We start from the raw sequence: 27,196 nt of genomic DNA on the forward strand, positions 1-27,196 counted from the left end.
AAATCTCAAAAGTTCTATTAATTATTACTTCAATTCTTCTCTATGATGCTTACATCTATATTTTATTTATGAAGATGTTGATGTTGATTATAGCAGATCTATACATATATGTACTCACTTATTTTCTCCTTTACATATCGATTTTACTTCGTGCGATTCTCCGTACATTATTACCTAAGTCGATAACATCTCCACGAAAATCGAATCGGTTATAAACCTTTACCTTACCGATGGAAATAACAATAGCATTGATATTGTTCGGTCGTAACGTTATAATAACGACGAAATCTATCGTAAACCGTTGATAATGCTAACGACTTCGTAGCGTTCACAGGTAACGGTTTGTTTCACGGCTTTTCCGAATCCTCTTTTTTTTTGCTTAGATGGGTGGATGAGCTTACAGCCCACCTAGTGTTAAGTGGTTACTGGAGTCCATAGACATCTACATCGTAAATGCACCACCCAGCTTGAGATATTAGATCTAAGATCTCAAGTATAGTTACAACGGCTTCAAGCTGAAACGCATTACTGCTTCACGTAACGTATCACGTTCCTTCTATACTTATAAAAATGTTAAAATAATTATCAGCAGCACGCTTTACAATCAGTAATCAAGACAGCAATTAGGGACATTGTGTTATGTGAAACTTAGAGCGCCGACTTAAGCCCTTAATCAAGCTAGAGCGAGATTGTCTTTTGGCGCCTTTTACTCGACGATTTCACACGATGAATTAGATTTTGGTTTATTTAGGTACAAAGAAAGTCTTGTTTATCTGAAACTCAAATACGTTGACCTTTTTTTAAATCATATTGAGCTTAAAATAGAGAAAGAACCTCAATACCCATTAAAAGTTTTTTATTTATTTAAACAAACGGGGAACTCATCAAAATAAAAAAATAAAAAAGGAGAACCTTAATTTAACTGTTTGTTAGTAATTTAAGTTACACATAAAATTAATAGTAGCCTTTAACGTAATAAAAAGGAATAACATTATTATTTTAATAGATTGAAATAAACAGTAATGGATATAAAAATGCGAGAGCGGTACAGTATACTTTATTTTGGTTGGTGGAATTCAATTTTCATTAGCGCCTAACTCGTCTCAAAAGACACCATTTCATTATATTTTTCAAATGAACTTGCTTTTCTAATTTGGGATTTTCACGGCTTTTGTCATCTGGCGTCTAGAGAAAGCACAATTATCGCATAATCCCAGGGCCGCATCCACAAAAATGAAAAAAAAAATTGCCAGAACAAGCATACCTTTTCTGAAACTAAATATCCTCCCAGTTCCTAAAGAGTCTTGTTTCAAATGAAGCTAAATCATCAGTCCTCATACATAATTCATCACTCTTACCCTATCATTAAATTATTGTAACCCCTAAAGCTACGTGTTTAATTTAAGAAAGGCAGTAATTATAGATTATGAATGGAGCAAACAGGGCGCCGTTGGTCCGTCATTGGATCCAATTATTAAATAACAGCAAAACAATATACATGTCAAATTTTAATAGACTTAGGGCATGTTTCACAGTGTCGAAACAGATGCTCTTTTGTTTCATTAACAATTTGTTTTAAGTATAAAATTATTTCTTGCTTGTGTATACGCTTCGTTTTTTAATAGCCCGCGCGCCATTGTTGGAGTTTTTTTAAATTTTTTGTTTTTTTGTTATATGGGTGGACGAGCTCATAGCCCAACTGATATTAAGTGGTTATTGGAACCCATAGACATCTACAACGTAAATGCGCCAACCACCTTGAGTTATAAGGTCTCAGTATAGTTACAACGACTTCCCCACCCTTCAAGCCGAAACGCATTACTGCTTCACGGTAGAAATAAGCGGGGCGGTGGTACCTACCCGTGCGGACTCACAAGAAGTCCTACCACCAGTAATTACGCAAATTATAATTTTGCGGGTTTGATTTTTATTACACGATGTTATTCCTTCACCGTGGACGTCAATCGTGAACATTTATTAAGTATGAATTTCATTAGAAAAATTGGTACCCGTCTGCGGGATTCGAACACCGGAGCATCGCTGGATACGAGTGCACCGAACGTCTTATCCTTTAGGCCACGACGACTTCTAACATTGATACTAAGACTTACTCGAAATGAAAACAATGGTAAAGCTTCAACACTATACGATCAAAGATGCGAGGACGAGCAAAACACAAATAAATAAACAGTTTTTCGTATTAGCAAGTGCGTCTCGCAATTTCTCTCGCTTTAGATGCCCACTGAGTTCCTCGTAGGTTCTTATCAGCGGATCGCTATTCCGATCCGGTGGTAAATTTTGCAAAGCACTGCTCTTGCTAGGGCTAGTGTAAGCAAATTCTCTCAGGTTGAGCCCGTGAGCTAACCTACCCGTCCAGGTAAAATCTATATATATAAAAATGAATTGCTGTTCGTTAGTCTCGCTAAAACTCGAGAATAGCTGGACCGATTTGGCTAATTTTGCTCTTAAATTATTTGTGGAAGTCCAGAGAAAGTTTAAAAGGTAGGTAAATATGAAAATGCTCGGAATTAAATAAAAATAACAATTTTGTTTTTCCTTTGATGTGTCCCCCGTCGGACGGATTTCTTTTGTTTGTTTTAAGATTATTTTATATAAAAGCTTAGGTGTTTTATTTATCGATTGAGGCACTACGAAGTCGGCCGGGTCAGCTAGTTGGAAATAAATCATTCATACTTACCACAATTTAAAGACCAAATTGCATTATTTACGCTTACTTTGGATAAATTACACCATTCCACCTTCTCCACCACCTTCTAAAATCTTTTTCTTAGAGAGCAACAAATTCCTTTGTTTCGATAGTTACTAATATCACAATAAAAACATACTAATAAATATAAAATAAAACCCCATTAAATAGAATCTTCAATATTATGTGGTTAATTTTTTTTGTTTCATATTTATTTTCATTGTGCCAACTTCCATAAAATAAGCATTTATTGAACACAGTTTTGGAATCCATCAATTTTTTAATTGTTTGTCTATTGAAAAATACAATTTCGATTAACTTTACTGTTTCATTGTATCCTCAACTGTTATTGTGTTCGGGATTAATACCATATTCATACGAATATTTTGATATTTTAGTTGAACAGAAAAATATAATGCATTTCATTTCAAGAATGGTATTAGCTGTTCTACGTTAATCAGACAATGAAATATGTAATAACATGCGTTTAAATATACATAGACAAATATTAAATATATTATGTTCATATAAATTTTACGCAAATTTGCAAATGAATTCTAGCCACTACAATCACAAAACTCAATTTAATATATATTGCATTTTATAATACATATTAATAACACAAACCTTTAATATATTTTAATAAACAGTCTAGTCCATGAGAGCTTTCTATCAAATAGCCGTCCCTTTTAATATATTTTTTATTAGACTTCAAATTCCATGTAGCTAACTTGCCAAAAGATTCACTATCGATGATTCTGTGCCAAGACAGTGGAAACAAGAATTAATCTTTATTTATTTTTATTATATTATGCTTAATTTAATTCCGTTCAAAATAGGGAGCTCAGGATCACCAATTAGAAATTAAACTGAAATTTACCAATGCTACTTATCATTAAACAAGGGAATAATCGCTTTCTGACGCTGAATATGTCAAGAACAAGGCGAATAAGTCAACATAATTTTTTTTTTAGGAAGAACACTTGTGTCCATTCCTCCGCATAATCGTGAAATTCAAAAAAGCAAACACATACATGTCATATCATATAGATATCTAAATCTAATAAGGATCCAACGGTAAAAGTTTAATATTATTGCAACTTTATAAATTAAGTTATCCCTCTCTCAAATATACTTTGTTATTCAAATTTTAGTTTGGGTGGACTTTTTGGATATACCCATCCAATATTTTTCATTCACCAATGTGACAAGGCTTACCATGGCAGGAACATAGATTATGGTTTTACAGAATGTGTTTTATGGCGGATTATTTATTCTACATAAGTAGAGCCATGTGGCGACCAGCTCTTGAGTGCCTATACTTCTTCGGAGATGGTCTTGCCGCTGAGTAATCAGCGAGGGGAGCAGTGTATTCCAAAGCATGAGAGCGTTACTTAGCTCCAATGAAGAATAGTGCGATCGGCAAAGGACGTACTTCGATTTTTATTAAATGGATATTCGTACTCGCCCGCTTCACTGCGCATTTAAAATTAGCATTATTATTTATTGTCATTATTATTAGGGAGTCCAACACATATAAATATTAGCCTATCCATTAAGTCAATGTATTTTCTCCACGGATACCAAGTTTCAAGTCAATCGGATGCATGGTTCAGTAGTTATAACGGGACATCCGTAATAACCACTGTAGATTTATATATTAGTATAGATAATAATGAAAACAGTACTAAAAGTATCCTGTGCATTGAGTTCATAATAAAATGTACTTAGAAATGAAATAAGCACTTACTTGGGCAGCTAAACAAGACATTAAAAGCGTTCGCTTTGCAAGTGTCACTAATTCTTTAATTTTATTTTTAATTCGAATATTCGATAGATATGCAGATAGAAATATGAGATAGATAGATAGATTGTTAAAATATATTTTTTGGGATGATAGAGTTGATTTTAGATTTAAGAGATAATTAATTTTCAGCATCACCCGGAGGAGTGACATGGGTTGAAACAAAAGATTTTATAGCTTCAGGCGATTTTGCTATTCTATAGTTTGTATACTCTTTGATACGACGCCTCAGAGACTAAACGTGGGCGTACTCATTCATGCAGCCATAGTTCTGGAGGAAAGCCAATATTCTTAATCACGTCAATACGCTTTACCTTTTGTGGTACTATAAAAATACTCCACGAAATCGTTACGAATACGTGTCACTGTCTTTTGATAACATTTTCAAGGCGAAATTTGAATAATTTTGCTATGTAAGATTTTTTGAAGCCCGCTAATAGTATGGATATCGAATGTTTTACTAGGCAGATGGTCGTATTATTTTTTTGTTATTATATACGTAATTCAGGTGTGCAGCAAACGAAAAATTATAAAAAGGAATTCAAAGGAAAATTGATTGGTTAATGTAATTTTTTTGAGAGCGAATATTAACATGCGATAATTACCAAGCGGTCGGTTTCACTATTGACTTTATTTATTAAACAACAAGTTCCTCGCTGGCCTCTTCGTTCACTTTCACAAAAATATTATGGTTAATGTTTTCTTTAAACATTAACATTTATGACCTACATTTTCTTCTGTCGGGATAAGAGGTATTGTTTCGAGAGCTTTTTAGCTTCACCGTAACTAGTCAGCAGGGGCTCAACCAGGGGGGAACAGGAAACCTACCCTACTAATTTCTCGAAGGGAACTCTTCTACCTCTCATTGATTCATAGTTCGCCTATTTACCATCTGACACTTGTGGACACAGGAACGAATTTATGTAAGAATAGATTAAAATTCACCCATATTCCTTCTGGAAATTAAATTGTACCCCAAAATTATTTTCGCTTTGGAGAAAACCGTAGTAAACAGATTTAGTTCGTTTAAAATTAGAAAGATATACATATATTCAGTTTACATACAGCTTTATGAAAAGACACGCTTATATCTTAATGTTGGGGCCTCTAGAATAACGGTTTTATATATTTTCTATCTATATTTCAAAATTAATAAAAAAATAGTACTTACTTTTATTAGTTAGAATGTGTTATCGGCCCACTATAGCATAAGGAAAATCAGACTATATAAGCTTCCTAAATTTGGTAACCGACCTTCTAATAGACGCAACAACATAATTAACTTAGAAAAAATGCTATTTTACACTTCGTTACGGAATAAATGTTTGTTCCATGCTAGAATTAGACAGTATTCACATAGGGAGAGCCAACTGAGTTTCTTACCGGATCTTCTCAGTGGGTCGCGATTCCGACCTGGGCCTAGATTCTGCGAAGCACTGCTCTAGCTAGGACTAGGTTAGCAAATTCTCTCAAGTTGAGCCCGTTAGCTCACCTACCTGTTCGCGTAGCTGAAATAGCTTCCTAGACTATCAGCTAATATATAGGGGGAATGAGAAGATAATATGGCGATAACTGTTTGAACGGACTCATAATATTTCTTATGACTAATACTTTAGATGCTTCGGATCAAGAATTAGAAGATAGGAATACAGCAAGGACATATAATTTAGGAGCAACGGCAAAGGGTAGAAGACAATTCACTGAGCGTGTGTAATTGGTTGGTAGACCAACGGAAATGCTACTACTGCCCGTAACTTCTAATTAAACAAATTTATCTTGAAAATGTCGTTAGCGAGATTCAGGTGTCTGTCAAATATATTTGTGTTCTGTAATAGATAGCAACACAATACGATTATTATAAATATCAATAGGCGTTAATGAAGCAAACGTTATACAGCTGTATTTATTTTGACAATACATTAATAAGTCAGCCGATTTACCGCTAGTTTCGTGGCCACGCAATCTTAGTCGGTCTCCGCGTTCAGTGGGCGTTGGTTATGCTGTTTATTCCTTTGACCTTAACAGCTGAGTCAACAGAATACGCGAGTTCGGAGATGGCTATCATAAAAGAAAACGAATAATTCTGAAAGTCCTCAAATAAATTATTAATCGATGATTTTTATTATTGTATTGACCATAACAAATTGTGACGGCAATAATTTAATATTTTCAATAAAGGTCGCAGTTTCACGCTATGTTGTCTATGGATCGATAACCAATAAGCAATGAGTAAGCAATGATATCGCCAACCCATTTTAAGGTATTAAAATAAATCAGAGGTTTCATTTTATAATATTACTAGCTGACCCGGCAGACTTCGTAGCGCCTCAATCGATAAATAAAAGACCTAAACTTTTTTATAAAATAAACTTAAAACAAACAAAAGGAATCCGTCCGACGGAGGCCACAAAGGGAAACAAATTTGTTATTTTTATGTATTTCCGAGCATTTTCAAATTTATCTATCTTTTAAACCTTCGGACTTCCACAAATAATTCAAGACCAAAATTAGCCAAACAGTCCAGCCGCTCTCGAGTTTTAGCGAGACTAACGAACAGCAATTCATTTTTATATATAGAGATTCAGTGACAAAGTTTTTAACTGTATGATTTGAATAGGTTTTTTTTTCCATTTTTATAATTTAAATCAACACACTGAAAAACAATTTCATTATTTACTCCATGAAAAAGCCCTTTGATTATTAAAAATAAATGAGATATTTTCCACTCAAGAGTAATTTATTTTGAAATTCCTATACCATAGACACAGCCAAACACCGAATATTATAATTCAAACGTACACGCACTTTTAAAAAAAATACAAATTAAACCTACAGAATTTTCAATGTTATTCGTAGCAAAGGGATCCGATACAATAAAGGCATGTCATAACACACGTAAAAGAATAAAAAGACAGTTTAAACATGTTTAGCTGGCGGCCAAAATTTTATTTGCTCCCGTTTACGCGTGTTAGTCGAGTGGAATTACCGCGCTATTAGTAGGTACATGTTAAGTTTTTTAAGTTTAGATTCCGGCCCATGTGTCTATGGTCAGAGGTTCTTAATCACATAACAGGTGGAAGTGTTAGAAAATCTCAAGCTATTTTCTTCTCTGTTTCTATTTCATTATTAACTCAGCAGTAGCGGTATTTTCATCTTAACTCATCCATAATTCTCTGATTCTCTAATGAACACAGCTACGGTAATTTTTTTTAATTTAAAAAAGTCCCGTTTATATTTGCCGCAAACGAACTATGGTTTGACGTTTCGAGGGTAAGAGAGCCGTCAATCCCGTGCAACTAAGACATCGTATCTCAAGAACATAGATAGGCAGAGATTTACGCTTCAATGTCTCTGGACAAGCGCTTAACATCAGAAAAACCGTTAGCTTAGCTTAGCTTAGTTTACGGTAGGCAGCGGTTTGGCTCTGCCTCTGGCATTAGCGACGTCCATGGGCGACGTTAACCACTCACCATCAGGTGGGCCGTATCTTCGTCAGTCTACAAAGGCAATTTAAAAAAAAACTAGCTGTTTTTTTATTTACTATTTAATACTTAATTTTCCGGTTCACATTTTTATCTCTAAACCATAGTTAACTCAAGTCAATGATAACTATAACAGAATTTGTATATCGTGACGTCACATTGGCAATACTAATATAAATGCTATTACGCATTTTTACTATAAAACTAACCTCAAATAATGACATAAACAGATTTATGCCAATTATAGGAAGGCTATCGCTAAGACTATCGCTAAACGTATCAAAAACACCCCTTAGTTAAAATTATACATGCGCCATCTGTCGTATATTTATAATACTAGGACAGAATCCTGAAGTACCAACAATGACACCCTATCAAGTTTCGTCACAGTCGGCTTAGGAATGCTTAAATGACAAACACATAAAGAATCACTATTTGTTATAAATAAATAATTGCATACATACATCTCTATAAAATAAAAATAGACGAAAGCTATTTAGAAAATCGAAATCGATTTTGTTGATCGCATCCCTAACCGTACGTATAAGAGGTAGGGTTCAAAATAAAGTCATAACATAAATCATAATTAAATGATAGCATTTCGTTGAAGTCTTTTGCAAGGCGCCCGCCCATCGAACTAAGAAGGTCATAATATGATACCTAAATAGCTAACGTAGGAGTACAGACGATGTCAGAAGTGCTTAAACAATATTTTATTTAAAATGAAGAGCCATTATAAAATTTGATCAAGATTAATAATAAATTTTTCCCAAGAACCTTTTTTGATGGAGTACCATGTATCGTAAACAATATCAATTGTCATAAGATTTAAGGGTACGAACAACCTAAAATGCATATAATTTAGTTGTAAGCCGTCTAGGGGAAAAAAAGCGATATATATTCGTTATTCTGTAAATGTACAGACGAGACATCACATTTCTAATTTTTATTGAAAAGTGTCACAACGTAATTAACATAATTAATCTTTAGACATATCGATCGGCATTTCAACTATAGTGTAAAATGGTTGTAGGTAATACTCTTCAAAACTAAATGCCTGAATGCTTAACTATGACTGCCTGACTTAAATATACAAGGTACTAGTGTCCACGTAATATACCTTACATCCTATAACCAGAAATTCACCGTTCACCATATATGGTCTGTATGTTGACCATTAGTGGCTCCTATTTGTGGAGTTATTAAAATTATCTACGGTTGATGATGATTGCGGATAATTGGAATAATGCTTATTTTTATCGGTATATTCGAGATTAAATTAAAAAAACTCGTCGAATATTTGGCTGTTTAGCTTAGAGTAATGAATTCGAAAAAAATGAAACGCATAATTTTTATTATAGTCTTGCTACGAGTGTATTTTCGAATCTACGTATTTTTAAAGACTTACTTATAGCATGATTCTAAATCAACTTCAACAAAATTATGTACTTAAACGATTTTGTCGGCAAGTATCCCCTCATCCCACGTCCCATGGTTTTTTGATCGGAGCCCAAGTGACGTCACAAGTGTAGCAACCACATAAAACGGTACGCGCCACTGCTACAGCCACCAATATCGTAGAGCATTCACTACGGCGTAGACGCGCTACGCAGCCTCCAGGGAGAACTTAGTCCGAGTTTATAGTGAATATCAAGGTAAGTGTTTGAATTTATTTTAAATATTCAATTTAAATGTAGTGAATATGGTGTGTGTAAAAATGCATATTTAATTTAAAAAAACAACTCAACTTTTTTGAAATCATTTCGATGGCTTTTCAATTAGCAAAATTTATTTTTTGTACTCTATACATTTTTGTCAAATTCTTAAAAAAATGTAAATTAGTTACTCAAAAAGTCACACTCAAAAATACTGATATTTATCATTTCTTAATATATTTTTGTTCGAAATATTCGCATTGATTGACATACCAAATAATTTATAAGCATCTACTGGAGTGTTTAAATAGTTATTATATATGAAAAAAATTCCAATGGAATAATTTGTCAAAAAAAAAACCTTTTAAAATTGTGCCAACAAATTAAACTTATTAAAATAAAATTCCACCGTGTAGACTAAATGAAGTTTTAGATAGTTTATATTTAATAGTAGTTTAAGTCACAATAACTACATGCTAGGTCTTCCCAGTTTATTTAACTTTTATCCGAATCAAATCTAAAATATATTAACAAAAATATTTAACATGTCCTTTCTATTAAAAAATACGAATCTAATATTACGTCATAAATTAAATATAATAAAATCCGAGTCGATGCTTAGAATGTCAGACATACAACACTACACATTCTGGCACAACTTGGTAATAAAAATGTTGGGGCCAAGGTCAAGTTCATTGTTTTCCCTAAAATTATATCAAATAAAAATATAACGTTTTCAAACGTCAAGGAAATTTGTCCTATCTATATTTTATAAACTTTAATTAATTTTAATTGTCATTCCACCGAAAACCAAATGCTTACCAAAATAATTTGGTGCTAAGAATTCACAATGAGTATGATCTGATATCTATCAGCACATCAGACTAAGCTCTGAAATGCTACGAAGTAATCCAATATAAAGAGAGGTATGTATGGAAAATGACTATTAATTACGAACCTAACTTATTTACCTCAGAGTTTCTTCAAGAGATCTTACTAATGGGTTAGCCGCAATATACGTAAAGTAGACTAAATCAGTCACCCCGTGGAATTTGTTCCAACCCGCCAATCCCAACTTTGTCCATTAACACATTTCAGATAATCGTCCTCTGTAATACGAAATTAAATTTTAACTGAGCACAGTTAATTTTTGGATAGATCCTTGATCACCGAAAATGTGTGTTTAAGAAGTTTTGTTTGAGAAATTCTATTAGAGATCCGGATGATGATAATAAAACCCTTTTAACGTAAGATATTTATTTATTTATTTATTTATTACAAAAACATACAATTTTAATCATAATAAAAAATATTGAAACGATGTTATCTGCTGTAGTCATAGACTGTGTTGCAGATAACAACGCCAATCCCTACACACAACGAACAATAACATATAAATTTAAATATTTCATAAACACATTATAATAATTAATTTTAGATACAATTATCAAATTAATACAATATTATTTCAAAATCTAGAAGTACAATTAGTGTATGTGTGTGTGTGTGTGTGTGTGTGAATTCCTGAGTGTATGTGTAGATGCGTGTTAATACCTAATATATAAATTGCTCATTACCAAAAATGTGTAAAAATGTGTAATCTACTCCAGTAATTGTTCTATATCTTCTTTGACGTGACATATGCCTAGATAACTGACTAAGAATCTGTTGATACATATGTAGCTCGCTCTTTACTCTGCTGTGTTACTATGTAAAGCCTACTTTACGGACACCTTTTATAGATGTATTCTTAATCTCAATATACTACTTGTATACTGCTATACTGTTTTTATATAAAAATAAATCTATATACACTACGAGAATGCTTGTGCGTCAGAAATAAGCAGAACTTTACTAGAGGATCGCTAGTAGAACTATTTAAAACTGACACGCTTTGATTAAATGAAGCATTATTTTTGGGTCATTCACCTTTAGGGTAATTTGTCGTCATTTAAACTGAAAATACTATATCGACATTATTGTTGTTGCGTTTTAAATTACTGTACAAGCTGATTATATTTTTTGTATTCCTATTTCAATTTTAATACTAAAAAGCAAATTGGACAATGTAATTAATTACATTTTGAATAAATGCAAATTTAAAAAAAAAAGTGATCTAAATGGAATTGACTTCAAAATTTATTTTGTAAATAGTTTATTTTGACAAAGAAACAAATTTTCTAATATGAATGCGAACAAGTTCTTCGAAATAAAATTAGGTACACCAAAGTCACAGAAAAAAGTGAACGTAGTTAAAGTGACATAAGCAGTTTCATTAATGTTTCGAAAAACATTAAAAACTACATCACCTCCTCCTTGCGTCGATAATCCTCAGTGCTGAGGGTCGTGGCCTCCTCTAATAACTTTCTCCTGCATCATCTTGCGCCATTCCTGCCTGTCCTCGGCTACATCTAATAAGCGTTAAAAAGTAGCATAATGTGTTGAAATACAAAAACTGTTTTCAAAACTGTGCTCTAAATTACAAGCACAAGTTTCTAGTCTTGAGAAGTTGTATGTGCTAACTTACACAAAACAATTATCCAAATTATAATTTAATCCAAAAGGGGCAACATTAACGGCATTGTTCTCGTAAGATGTGGATTACACGAGGTCGGGTTATTAGCTTTTGTTTCACGAAAGCAAACAATAACGAAATGTATTTGAATACAATAATAAGATGCCTGAATTATAAATTATTTTTGTACATGAATATGGGCAGGTCAAAAGATGAGGATATTTTAGTTTGCGCCGTCATTCGTCGGGAGATATAAGTAAGCGCGTTCAATGATAAACTCATGTTTAATGGCAATCAAACACTTGGTCATGAAAGACATCCACAAGAAAGGAATAGCATCGTGTAATAAAGTTTTTTTATTTTTATTGCTTAGTTGGATGGACGAGTTCACAGCCCACCTGGTTTTAAGTGGTTTCTGGAGCAAATAGACATCTACAACGTAAATGCGCCACCCACCTTGAGATCTATGTTTTAAGGTCTCAGTATGGTTACAATGGCTGCCCCACCCTTCAAACCGAAACGCATTACTGCTTCACGGCAGAAACAGGCAGAGTGGTAGTACCTACACGTAGGGACTCACAAGAGGTCCTACCACCAGTGATTACGCAAATTATAATTTTGCGGGTTTCATTTTTATTTTACGATGTTTTTCCTTCACCGTGGAAGTCAATCGTGAACATTTGTTAAGTACGTATTTCATTAGAAAAATTGGTATCCGCTTGCGGGATTCGGACATCGTTGCGTCGCTAAATCCGAACGCACCGGACGTCTTATCCTTTAGGCCACGACGACTTCAAAACTTATACCCAGAAGATCATACCGTCAGATCGTAATAATGGCTATGGATTCAGGTTCCAACAGCAATTGGGTTGTGAACTCTTTCTCTGCAATAAAAACAAAATAAAAGTACCTTCCACGTACGTGAATAGCTTTAATGACTCAACTCTTGTTCCCTTGGATTAAATAACCAAAAGAAATATTCCTGAATATTAATAAAACTTATCTATATATATAAAAATTAATTGCTGTTCGCTAGTCTCACTAAAACTCGAAGAACGGCTGGACCGATTTGGCTAATTTTGGTCTTGAATTATTTGTGGAAGTCCAGAGAAGGTTTAAAAGGTAGATAAATATGAAAATGCTCGGAATTAAATAAAAATAACAATTTTGTTTTTCCTTTGATGAGTCCCCCGTCGGACGGATTCCTTTTGTTTGTTTTAAGTTCATTTTATATAAAAGTTTAGGTCTTTTATTTATCGATTGAGGCACTACGAAGTTTGCCGGGTCAACTAGTAATAAATAAATAAAAATCTCAAATAACAGTTCTATTAAATATAAAATATTATATTATATTCATAAAATATAATATAATTTTGCTTTTCGCACAAAAACCATAATGGACAGACAGGATACAACTTGATTGACGTTGTCATCGTAATTCCTTCGGTTTCGTTATGAGGAATCCTTTTTGAGCGAACCTTTTTAAATGTACGAATTAAGAAACGAAATTTCCTGTTTCAGCGGTTCCATTTGCGAGATGTTTTCGTGAAACATTAATCGTAATAGTGATAGCTAGAGCTAATTATTGATGATATTTCGGAAATATGAATGACTAGCGACCCGCCCTCGCTTCGCTTCGGAAACATTAAAACACAAATGAAATCAAAAAAATAAAATAAAAAATAAATAAAAAAAAGTAGCCTATGTTCATCAGGGACAATGTCGGCTTCTAATGGAAAAAGAATTTTTCAAATCGGTCCAGTAGTTTCGGAGCCTATTCGAAACAAACAAACAAATCTTTCCTCTTTATAATATTAGTATAGAAAAGTACAGAAAAGTCGATTTTCGTAACGCCTATTCACGAATGCAACCAATCTAAATTTAATTTTAATTTAAATTGGAATAAAATTCACGGAAAATATGTTGTTTAATTTTTATATAACCAACTATACTATTTTAGTATTGTTATTCTACATATTCACAAGATTCTAACTTAAAGGATCCCGAGTTCAACTTACAGAATAGTGATACATAGCACCGAATGAAATATCTGAATATTTTAAAATTCTCATTATTAATTATGACTGTTTTGGCACGGAATAAATATCTCTCGTTGGGATAATGTAATACATTATTAGTATTAGTGGAGAAAATATTAACGTATCCCAGTTTCAAAACCGAGACGATTGTGAAGTATTTGGAAATGGTCCATAAAATATTTATTATAGTATACAAATAAATGTTACCCGTAAAATATGTTACCGAGTACTTTTAGTATATATCTACAAACCGTGAAAATCTATTTTAAGGAGTAACTATATTTGTATATCGCACATACGTTGCAATAACGTCACTTATGGAAATTATATAATTTTCCAGGAGAAACGTTGGAAAATTCAACATCTTATTATATAATTCTTATATAGTTCTGCTAGGCTATAAAAATAAAATGATAATTCTTAAACTACAACTATAAATTGCGTCAGTAAAAGCAAACATCTCTATCGTCTCACTAATAACTATTAAAAAATGTATTTTCTCATACTCAATATTTTTTTTTCTTTATTGCCTTTGTAGGCAGACGAGCATACGGCTCACCTGATGGTGAGTGGTTACCGTCGCCCATGGACTTCAGCAATGCCAAGGGCAGAGCCAAACCGCTGCCTACCGCTTAATACTCTCCACAAGCCTCGTTTGAAGAAGGATATGTCATAGCGCTCGGGAAACACCGGACTTCGGTTCCCTCTGTATTATGTATCGCATGTTCCATGGGGAGTGCTCTGAGGAATTGTTCGAGATGATACCAACGTCTCGTTTTTACCATCGCACCGCCCGCCACCGGAGTAGAGTTCATCCATACTACCTGGAGCCACTGCGGTCATCCACAGTGCGTTTCCAGAGATCTTTTTTGCCACGTACCATCCGGCTATGGAATGAGCTCTCCTCCACGGTGTTTCAATTCAGTGTTAACAAAAATTGCATAAGTGACTTTATAACACCGTATGTGCGATATGTATATACAGAAGGGTGTTACATTAATCAATCTATCATAGGAGACTTTCGGTCAATAATCTCATTTTGGTACCAAAGTCAACGAAACTTGTGGCACTAAGTTTTGATGGATGACTCCAATAAGCTGATTTTGGATAAAATTAGGTAGAGTCGTTTCGACACCGTAGAAACGCATGTATTTTATTTTCATACACGGGTATCCGATTAAATAACCCGGACTTGTATTAAATTGAAACTTAAAAAAACATAACCAATACCATAATGTTTTATGTTTATTATGGTTTTGAGTCAGCAAATTTAATAGATTTTTCTCCATTCATAATTTATCCTGTAGATGAAACAGGGTAACGAACCCATTTATCAACATGAGGATGCGATCGGAAATTTGTTCGCAATAACATCAGGCCTTTCGTAAAACGCGGTGTTCAGATTTACGTGTGATCTTACAAATCTTCATTCGCAACTTCATTACGTCATTTGGGGCTATTCGCAACAATATGTGATGTGATGATAGTGCACATTCCATCCCATAAAGGAGGAGGCATAATTCTGCTAATGTGTGATAACTGAACTGTAAAACATAATGTATAATTGGATCATGAAATATAGATTAAAACATATCGCTTAGATACTTATGACGTCATGCTTTGTTATTGGTGGAATAAAATATACTATATTTAAAAAAAAAAAAAGTTTAATGTGTTGGCCTGATGATCGAAATTGAAATATTGTCTCAAGATTTAAGATACTTGTATACAATTTCTCTTTATTTTTTGACCTTTAGAAAAAAAACTTTAAATAGGTAAATAGTATAAAAAAGAAAATCAGTTAATGAAACACGGAGAAATGGTATTAAATTATTTTGTCCTTGCATATTTTTATTTATATCCATTTATTATCGACATAATATATATGAATTAACGACAAGCATCAAAGATGTTCCACGTTTGACGATCCCTAGCTAGAGTTTTTATCACCGATCGTAGTAGCTGGAAACAGACGCATACGAGCCCAGAATAAGTAAATTCAGATCCCGAAAGTATGGTAGAAAAGAAAATATGATCGAATCACGCAAAGCAAAGCGTGTGTATCAGTTTTTCGATTAAAATTTCGCGTAGACGTGTACTTTTCTTAAATGTTGAGGTTTAAATCAAATTAATCCATTCGGGTACGTCTGCGTCCGTGATGTTTCTACAAAGCGGTTTTATTAATATCGAATTTCGTAAGACCGTGTCTCAAAACATGTCAAATGAATTTTAAAAAATTTTTGTGGGGTTTGTTGGTTTTGGATTCATTTATTTTTGTTATTTGTATCAGATATGTGTTACGTAGTATTTTTTTATTATATGGGGGACGATTCTACCATCCACTTAGTGTTTAGTAGTTACCTGAGCTCGTAGACATTAAGAACGTAAATCCCGCCACCCACTTTGAGACATGAGTTCCAAGCTCTCGGTTTTTACAGTACGACAGCTGTCGCACTCTTCAATCCGAAACGCATTACTGCTTCACGGCAAAAATAGGTCCTACCCGTAGGGACTCACTCGACTTCCCATCACTGGTAAACGTATGTGTGGTTTACTTAGAACTTGTTGTGAATTTCTGTATAGTAAGTCTACCATAGAAACTGGGTTAGGATTTATATGTACGCTTAAAAAAACTGTTCAACATAACGACTCGTAAGTTCTTCGCGTCCACGAAAACTATAAACTATTTTATACCTAACGAAACTGTAAAATTTTAATAATAAACGCGAAATCGTGGCGCTCATTTTGATTACATCGGCGACTCCTGAATCCCGTATACTATGAAGTACTATGAACCCACATATTTATGACACTTATAATTTGCTGTTAATTATAAACTTTAATATTTTATTAATATCTTCCTGTCCGACTTGTGACAATAGGCAATGCAATTATAAGAACGATTTTCTATAGCGGTAAGAATGGTTTTCTATTTTCTGCACTTAAATATCTCTAAGAGTAAACAAACTCAAAATACAATTTCGTTTTATAACAATATTTACTTATCGTAATATTCTTAATGAATACAACTTCGTCCCCTTAATGTGGAATTCATAAGTATGTTACAAACTTTGCGCTTTAAGTACATATAGCCCTGGTCCAAACTTTCTAAGGAATCGTGTATTGACCTTAAGCAAATTGGATTAATAAAAAATATGTCATTTTTGTTTTTGCTGACTTAATTATTTTTTTACAGTTCATCACAATGTATATATTGGTATCAGCCTCCAAACATTGGGTCGAATTTTCGACTGTACTGTACAACTGTTGTCGTATACATCAAGCCGGAATGCACGATTGATGATGAAGCTTCATAGCAAAAGACCGCATCAGTTACTTGGATTTTGCTACAGCTTTAAGTAATAGAGGAGCTTCTATTGAATTGCCTTACTATCAGCCCACATGCGTCTTCTGCTGGACATAGACCTCCCCAAGCCTCGCCCACAAAGATCGGTTCTGCACCGCTTGCATCCGGCGGATCCACGCGAACTTTATTAGGTCGTCGGTCCGTTTTCTGGGACGCCTACCCTACGCTACATCTTCCGGTACACGGTCGTCACTCAAGAACTTCTCAGACCCAACTACCATCCGTTCTACGAGCAATGTGCCCTGCCCTGCCACGTCGCAATCCTTTGAGCTATTTCGGTTACATTTCGGTTACCATGGTTTTCCCGTACTTAGGATATGATAAAATCCACGTTATTACAGAAGACTTCCGATTTGAACGTACATAAAATAAAATAAGAACTTGTCAATTTTAGTTTTTATGTTCACGAGATCCAAATTTGCTTATAGCTGTTGGATCCGTTGTGTAAATCCGATAAATTGATTCAAATGTTTATTTATTTCTCTTATAAAAACTCTTTTATTATTTTTTTGCATCCGCTGTTCATAAAACGAGATGTTTTTAACATTTAACAAACAATGGTTTAACAAACAATTAAATCTTTCAATACAATTCACGTACAAGTTCACAATAAAAGTTTGATCATTATTATTATGTTCAATACGAAACCCGATGTGATTCCTATATTGTTACTTTATTTGATTTTCTTTTGAAATTGTGCTTACTGATAAAGCTTTCACGCACGATAACACTTCACAAACAAATAAAACAATACATTAGAATGAACTGCAGGTTAATATATCTGTAGACATTATCAACGCGTGACAGACATAGACACCATTGTCTGGTCTGTAACAAGATGCATTTATATTCAGAGCCGCGAACGCCTCAATAATGGAACATCCGACCGGCTTTATAGAAAACATCATTAATTCACAAGTGATGGAAATGGACCTACTGTTATTCAAGTGAAGTGAAACGGTAGTAACATAATTGTTTCTCATGACAAAAAAAGGAATTACAAAATAAGTCGACTGGTGACTTATTTTCTCGTGAATAGTCGTGTGAATAGTAGACTTGTATACGTTGAAAAATGTTTCGGGTTCTAGATTTTATTACTAGTATTTTGACTTAAAGTCATTGTTTTTTTAACTGAACGTAAACACTTTATGTATTAAATTCAACCTATGAGTAATGTCACACATTAAATTTTGTTTTGCAATGGATTCCTAAATTTATATCTACAGACGCTGAAATATCTATTAACTTTCAATCAGTGTAAACGTTAGCTTTAGAGGATCTTAAATACAGAACATAACTTGTTAGCATTTATGAACCTTGACGAGTTTAAAAGTAAATTTGAATATATTTTAGGAACATAAAATATGAATATTGAATTTTTTTTAACACAATACTAATAATTAAAAACAATGTTTAGCATTATGCTTCAGCATTATGGCTCAAAACGATTATTTTCCGGTCTATTCCTCACGTGCCAGTGTTACATACGATCGAAATAATATTCTTTTCTTCAACATTTACTTCGCGTTTCGAATCCCAGCGGGTGTCTCATTTTCGACGCAAATTGTCGCGACGTCAACTTCACCACATCATGTTTTCGATAGGATTTCAAAAGTAGGGCAACTAATTTCATTCGTCAAGCATTTATAATCCTTGAGTTATTTTTATTTTAAAGAAAGTTGTGTAAAAAAGCGTTTGATATAATTCTAGGAAATTTTACAATCATATTTTTATATAAGGTGCAAAGGGTTACGCTATTATATATGCCCTACCTAATTGCTAATAGCCTAAGAGGCTATTCCAGCTACTCACGGACCAGTAGGTGACACTGGCCCTAGCAAGAGCAGTGCTTCGCTAAGTCTTCCACCCTTTCGGAATCGCGACCAACTGAGAAGATCCGACGAGAAACTCATTGGGTGGTATAAAATGATTCATCCATTGAAGTCGTAAGCAACGCATTCTTAAGATTAACATCAATGCCAAATAAGAACTACATTTCTGGGTAACACTTTGAGTACCAATTCAACTATACGCGAAAATCAAGAGTAGAATGTAAGATTAATGCAAATCATTCATTTCCTTTCTTACCTTCATAGACAATACACAAATGTATGCGTCACGTCGGGATAATATCTCAAACAAAATTGATTCCTGATTTGCGTGTTGTCTTTCACTATTCAGAATTTGATGTGACATGGAGTGCGGTGATCAATTTTAGTTTTCTTGGAATCCGTAGGTAGCGGTGAGGCGGAAAAATGGGATAGGTTACAAATTGTCATGTCTTATTCGTCTACGATTTTTTTTTAATATATGAAATAGTTCAGAGTACATTAAACCGATACAGTTTTGATTAAGTGCTGAATGCGTATCTGTGTTAAAACAAATTTGTCAGGCACCAATTTCACTTATCTATATAATATAAAAATGAATTGCTGTTCGTTAGTCTGGCTAAAACTCGAGAACGGCTAGACCGATTTGGCTAATTTTGGTCTTAAAATTACTTGTGGAAGTCCAGAGAAGGTCTAAAAGGTAGGTAACAATGAAAATGCTCGGAATTAAATAAAAATAACAATTTTGTTTTCGCTTTGATGTGTCCCTCGTCGGACGGATTCCTTTTGTTTGTTTTAAGTTTATTTTATACAAAAGGTTATGTCTTTTATTTATCGATTGAGGCACTCCGAAGTTTGCCGGGTCAGCTTGTAAAACAATAAAATTGTGTGGGTATTCAACTTTATATTATGTATAATTATATTATGGGTATTATGTATAATTATTTATGATACAAAAAAAAAAACAATTTTTCAAAATTCCATTCGGCCTAATGATCAACATTTACGTAGACATCTTCAGAATTGTCTTTATTTTGTTAAACAAACACACTCTTCTTACGCACGACTTCATAGAATAACCTAGCTGAAGCAGAAAGGAGAGGCGGTTTTATTATTTAATAATAAAATAACTGTGTTTCTAATTAACGGGGCTTGTACAATTTCAACACGATGACAGACATAATACAAGTGGATATAAGAATTGCTATCTATTTCACGACATATTTTGTTTTCATTTACCATGTAATTCAGGTTTCATAATGAGGCTAAGTGAATTTGTGTCCCGTTGAAATATACCCAACGGCTTTTAGTTAGTATTCCATTTTGGGAAACTTTAAATAAGGGAAATGTTAGTAATTATTTAAAGCTATATTGAACTTTTTGAGTCGATGAGTGATGTGCGCTCATCTTGAAAGGAGATTAGAAATTATTGTAATTTGACCAGTGTATAAAATATAATAGTTACACGTTGTTTTGTGTTATCATGTAATTCAGCTTTCATAATGAGGCTAAGTGAATTTGTGTCCCGTTGAAATATATCCAACGGCTTTTAGTTAGTATTCCATTTTGGGAAACTTTAAATAAGGGAAATGTTAATAATTATTTAAAGCCATAATGAATTTCTTGGTTTGATGAGTGATGTGCGCTCATCTCAAGCCAGATTAGAAATTATTTTAATTTGATCAGTAAATAAAAAACAACGCTTCCATTTAAAAGTGAATACTACAAAGTTTGTAAAATGAATATTTTATATATAAATATATTCAAGGAAATAATAGAAATAAGGTTTGTTAATTAATTTTGATTCAAAAACAAAGCAGAGTTTTGTAATACTGGCACACAGTAAAATATTTACGAGTATATTCACTTAACTAAACAACTGAACCAGTTCTCCTACGTCATCCTTTCCATTGAGGTGCCAACAAGTCTAGTCAAGCTTTCTGTACGAAAATTTATCACCACTATATCCTGTCTGATATAACTGGACCTTGCCATCCGTTTATCTATTTAGATCACAAAGATCTGGATAAATCTGACTTAACAAAATATATCGGAAATCACAAAAATATTGTGAGTCACAGTTGTACGTTCTCGACTGATAGATGTTATTGAGCTTATAGTCTTTTTCAGTAATTTTTACAATTAAATACGTACGTGGAAACATCATAGTAAAGGTATTGAAGAAAATTAAGATTTTCACATATCACTAATATCATTAACTTGCTACTGCAAACAAAATAACGAATGGATGGAATGAGTATACAATTATTTAATTAAAAAAAAATCAGAAATAAATTCATAATTTTTCTGTATTTAAGAAAGTGTTTAGTACATTTTCCGTTGTTTGCTATTGAATATGTATGGGTAGAAGAGGAAATTAAAAATACAAAAGATTTCAAACTGAAAATAAACCAAGGATATCTATGTATTATTAAAACGTGAGTACGACAAATCCAACTGACTAATCAGCTTAGCGCTTGACCGAGCCCCACTGGTGACATATTGTCTGATATTCGTCTAGTCACAGTATAGTTGAAAATAGTCATTGTGTTTCCAGTTAAAATCCAGATGGTAAAGACTAAGAGCAGTAGCGGTTTTTTTGTAGGAATTTATGGAGTTTTATTTACCTTATCATTTAAAACTATTAGAACAGTACGATAAATTAGTTTAGATTCAATTTTTTTTTTTTAGTTCGTAATTATTAGCCAGCGTTAGGTATTAAGCATTCCACTAAAAAAACATAATTTAGTATTTTACAAAAGATCGCGCTTATCTTCGACATCACAGAATGTTACTTAGTTTACCTGGCTCTTTATCAAATGACACACGACTTCATCGAGTGCATACTTCTTAATGTATAGGGCGTTTTATAAATCCTGTTTTCGTTGGCAGTATTTCTTATTCTTGCCTATTTATGGCACAATGCATTTCGGTTCGAAGGGTTAGAACAGCGTTCACATTAATGCAAATGAGAATTCATCATGCCTTAGCTGGGCGTCAGTATTGAAGTTGTGATGGTTATTGGCTCCAGTAACAGTTTAATTAGGTCAAACATTAGTTCATACAAATCAGGCAAATCTGGGTTACTAAAAAAATCTACTTTTCCACACAAATAACAAGACATGATCTTCAACATCACAGATAACAAATAAAATGAACTAACTGCGTTATATTCGAACGCAGTTCTGTCTTTCCTAATGATAAAATGTGACGAATGGATAGCTTTAGGCAGCCATACTCGATGGATCATTTGGGGCGAGACCTTCCATTAATATGCTAAGGACGTTTCTTTGTTTGTGGACCACGAAGACTTAATTAACTGTCATTGATTTGTTCCTGTATATTTTTTGATATATTATATGAGTACACATTTGTATGTACGATGATGATGTCAGTTTAATTTCCTGTGTTAATGCTGTAGATGTGTAGACGAACTCAGGTCTTGCACGTTATTAACTGTTTTCACGACTCAATTTTTTATTATTAAATACTAGCTGACCCGGCAGACTTCGTAGTGCCTTAATCGATAAATAAAAGACCTAAACTATTGTATAAAACAGACTTAAAACAAACAAAAAGAATCCGTCCGACACATTAAATGAAAAACAAAATTATTATTTTTATTTAATTCTGAGCATTTTCATATTCTACCTTTTAAACCATCTCTGGACTTTCACAAATAATTCAAGACCAAAAGTAGCCAAATCGGTCCAGCCGCTCTCGAGTTTCAGCGAGACTAACGAACAGCAATTCATTTTTATATATAGAGATTTCCACACATATTATGGGGTCGAAAATTCTATTGTATTAGAAAAAATATATACCAACGCATTATAACTCTACAGCAGATATAGGACCCACACTTGTCTACTTCTAACATCAATTCACTTGGGAATTCGGGACAAAGTTAAGTTCGAAAATAATGGGAGCATTTACATAATATGATGTTTCGGTTTACGATTAGTTGCTGAATCTCGAGTAAATAGGGATTCCATAAATATTCTAATTAATAGTCCGGTATAGGACTTAAATCTGATTTTACAAAGTCGCACTAATTCATTGTGCACATGAACTTGCTACAACAACAACTCTCTGTCTCTCTCTCTTCTCCTGAGTCGGTCTCTTCATTGCTGAAGGTCGTGTTTAATTTCAAGGGTTGACCACTCGATACACAATGCTTCCCCACGTCTTCCTGTCCTCGGCGGTTTTATAGCCTCGGTTATTGGCCTGTCAGTGAGCGTCTTTACTAGATCAGTCCGCGTGATCTTCTCCCGTCAACCTGACCAACTACCATCAGCTTCTTTAAGTTGTCGGGGTCTCTACCAGCGATGCGACCGAAGTACTCTCCTAGGGCTGGCTGTTTCTATGATATAATACGAAGCACCAATTCCGATCATTTGAATCAACCAATAAAAGTACAATAAAACATAGTGTACGTGTATATGTAAAGTCATATGATAATAATAATATAGTGTAACTACATATGTTCTATCTATTAACTACTAACTATTTATTTATATTACCTTCTAGTCGTTAATATGAACTCTTAGCGTAGTAAAAGTAATACATAATTTTGCTTTAAATTTTCCACTCAAACTACCATTTTTGTATCAAAGTCTAAGTGGCCATTCACTTACTAAATATGATAACTAAATTTACACTAACTTGTACCTATTGTTTGTAAACTTCAGCTTTGCGGGGGATGGAAGCTTATTAACCGTTCACTTAGTATTTGTCGTGATTTGTAGTACACAATAAAGTTATCAAACATCTCCAATCTCTGCTTTAACCCTATTCTGGATTACTTAAAGTAATGTCATTATCGGTCAATAAGCCGATGCCTTTAAGCTCTGAGTGATCAGAATTGAATAAAGACTGGCTTACACAGAGAGATTCTCGAATGCCATCGGTGAGCTCATAAACAATTATGTCATGTACGATATTTTTATTCACGATTTAGGTTACGGTCGTATGATTTTATGACCTCTACTTAAAGTCACAAATACCACAACACAAATTCCACGATATTCCAACTGGACTTATTTTAATATACATAATATATATAATAAAAGACAGAACATATTATGCTAACTTTGCCATATAGCCAGTACTTAAGGTATAGACCAAAGAGGTAAAGGGTTAGATTTTTTTTACTGCTTAGATGGGTGGACTATCTCACACCCCACCTGGTGTTAAGTGGTTACTGGAGCCCATAGATATCTACAACGTAAATGCGCCACTCACCCTGAGATATAAGTTCTAAGAAATCGAAACGCATCAAGGCTTCACGGCAGAAATAGGTAGGGCGGTGGTACCTACCCGCGCGGACTCACGAGAGGTACCATCACTATATTGTGGCATCAACTTTGCAGATAATTTACCAAACTGTAGCTACGGACTAGTAGCGGAGATTAGTAAAATTAGTCTTTCTTCTTATCAGCCCCCAGACGTCCACTGCTTGACATAGGCCTCCCCCAAGCCTCGCCACAAAGACCGGTCCAGCGCTGCCTGCGTCCAGCGGATTCCCGCGAACCCCGATAGATCGTCGGTACATCTTGTGGGAGGCCTACCCACAAGATGGCAACCCCACCCCCGGAATTAGTCTTTAGAGATTCAAAAATTTAAGCCATATAATGAAGGTAGTTTCTTTTTTTTATCAGCTACGCAACAATGAATCACCCTCGATCCATAGCGATGCTTGCTGCGCTGTGGCTGGTTGTTAGTGTCACTTCAACTCCTGTCCGCCGTTCGCCTGACCTTGAAGCTCGTCGTCGCAGTGCTATCGACCGCAGCATGATCAGGTAATCTATATGCAACAATCTAAGAAACAACGCAGGGTCCGAGGTTTGCAGATCGAGCATTGAACGTTTTTCGTTTAATGAATTTTAAGGGGATGATTAATGTTTTTTTTTGAACGAAGTTCCTTATGGGACGATGCGGAGGGGTACCCAGGAAAAAAACGTCCGTAACGTAAGATTTTTATTAGTAACGCACACAGTGTAAGACTCAACTTTGCAATAACGTACAAAAAATAAGATATTTTTTTTTCATTCGTTGACCACGATTTCAGAGCGTTCGTTTGCGCAATACACTAACTCTTGTGCAAACAACCGTGAATGAAGTGTACCGCAATAAGTTCGCACGTTACCGCATGACCGTGGGTTGTAGCGAAACCTCCAGTTTTATTTTCTTTATACCTCAAATAGAACTTAAAATTTATATTTTTATAATAAGGAACTTCGTTCCGGTATCCGGTATCCGGTGACCCACGACACCACTCATCTTTTTTTAATTTTTTATTGTGTTAATGGGTAGACTAGATTACGGCCCAACTGCTATAAAGTGGTTACCCTTAGACATAACAACCTGAGTATCGTCAAGCCCCCTTCCACATACGGCCTGCTTAGTACTTATGACACTTTTTTTTTGTAACAGATTCGGAAGATCCACTCTGCCCGTCGTACCTCCAGCGCAGCCCAGCTTTTTGCAAAGATACAGCGCGTCTCAGCCAGCGGCCCTTACTGCAGATGACCTTATGACTTTCCTCCGAGCCTACGAAGAGGATTACAGCAGTCCCGTGTCCAAAAAGTCGGCTAGTTTTGTGCGATTTGGTCGCGACCCTAGCTTTATCCGGTTCGGAAGGTCAGTCGATGAAGAAAACTCTGGTTATCAAGCTGAAACCAACACTTACCCCCAACGGAGGCACAGAGCTCGCAATCACTTCATCAGGCTCGGAAGGGACAATGAGCTCAGCGAATCCAACGATGAAGACAGATATGAAGTAGAAAGCGAAAGAACAAAAAGATCCGTTGTTGACCCTTGCAATGATTGCGCTTAAAATTTTATCCGACAGAACCAATTAAAAGTTAGCATGTCATATGTTTCTATTACATTATTACTAAATGTGAAATATGTAGGTACAAAAAACCTCTGGTAGATAGATAAATCCTAAAACTATGTTAGGAGTTGTGTAACTATTGATGATTTAAAATGTATTCAAGAACTCAGTATTAATTTTAATATAAGACAATTAATTTTTACCTTTATAACTAGATGCTTTTCAAATCGGAATACACTTAAAAATCACTTAAAACGTTTGTTTCATTAAGGTTATTTTGCTGAATAAACCAAATTCGTTATGTCTAAACAACTATTATAAATTCTTATATAACTTCACTTTCATTTAAATGTCGCTGTTAATTTCTCTAGTGTCAGCATCTCAAGTCGAAGGCTGGGTTCCAAGAGGACTTAAGACGCTTATACTATGTTTAATAATATAATAAATAAAGATTATACTTAAAATATGTATATTTATAAAATCTCGATATTATAAGATGTAGTGTGTACGAATTGTTAAAAGATCACTGAATAAAGAACATTTATTGTGTAAAAAACACTATTTATTTGGGTATGAAAATAAAATTTATTTTCCAGAACTGAATTGGCGTCATTTACTATACGAGAATATACAAACATAAATATAATTAAAAAATGTGGTAGTAAACCTATAAGATTCCCGTAAACCAATCTGTCTGCTGCTAAGCATTTTTTTTAAAGAGTTCTGTTTTGATGAGTAAGATTGTAATTATTTCAGTAAAAGCTTTTTTAGCACTGGTGATTGAACACTTGATAAAACGCAAAAGCGACACTAAAAAGAGATTTTTCTAATGAAATACGTACTCAACAAATGTTAACGATTGACTTCCACGGTGAAGGAATAACATCGTGTAATAAAAATGAAACCCGCATAATTATAATTTGCGTAATTACTGGTGGTAGGACCTCTTGGGAGTCCACA

The 27,196-nt window shown here is 34.1% G+C and overlaps 1 protein-coding gene across 1 annotated transcript; it reads left to right on the forward strand.

Annotated features, from left to right (window-relative positions):
• The first annotated feature begins 9,561 nt into the window (after nucleotides 1–9,561).
• Nucleotides 9,562–26,785, forward strand: Fa (FMRFamide). The gene is given in 3 exon segments (NM_001043535.2): nucleotides 9,562–9,648; nucleotides 25,059–25,199; nucleotides 25,834–26,785. Coding segments are annotated over 2 exon segments (534 nt in total). The 5' UTR covers nucleotides 9,562–9,648; nucleotides 25,059–25,068; the 3' UTR covers nucleotides 26,237–26,785.
• Nucleotides 26,786–27,196: the final 411 nt, after the last annotated feature.

This window comes from Bombyx mori, chromosome 14 (genome assembly GCF_030269925.1).
Source record: "Bombyx mori chromosome 14, ASM3026992v2".
Lineage (NCBI taxonomy): Eukaryota > Metazoa > Arthropoda > Insecta > Lepidoptera > Bombycidae > Bombyx > Bombyx mori.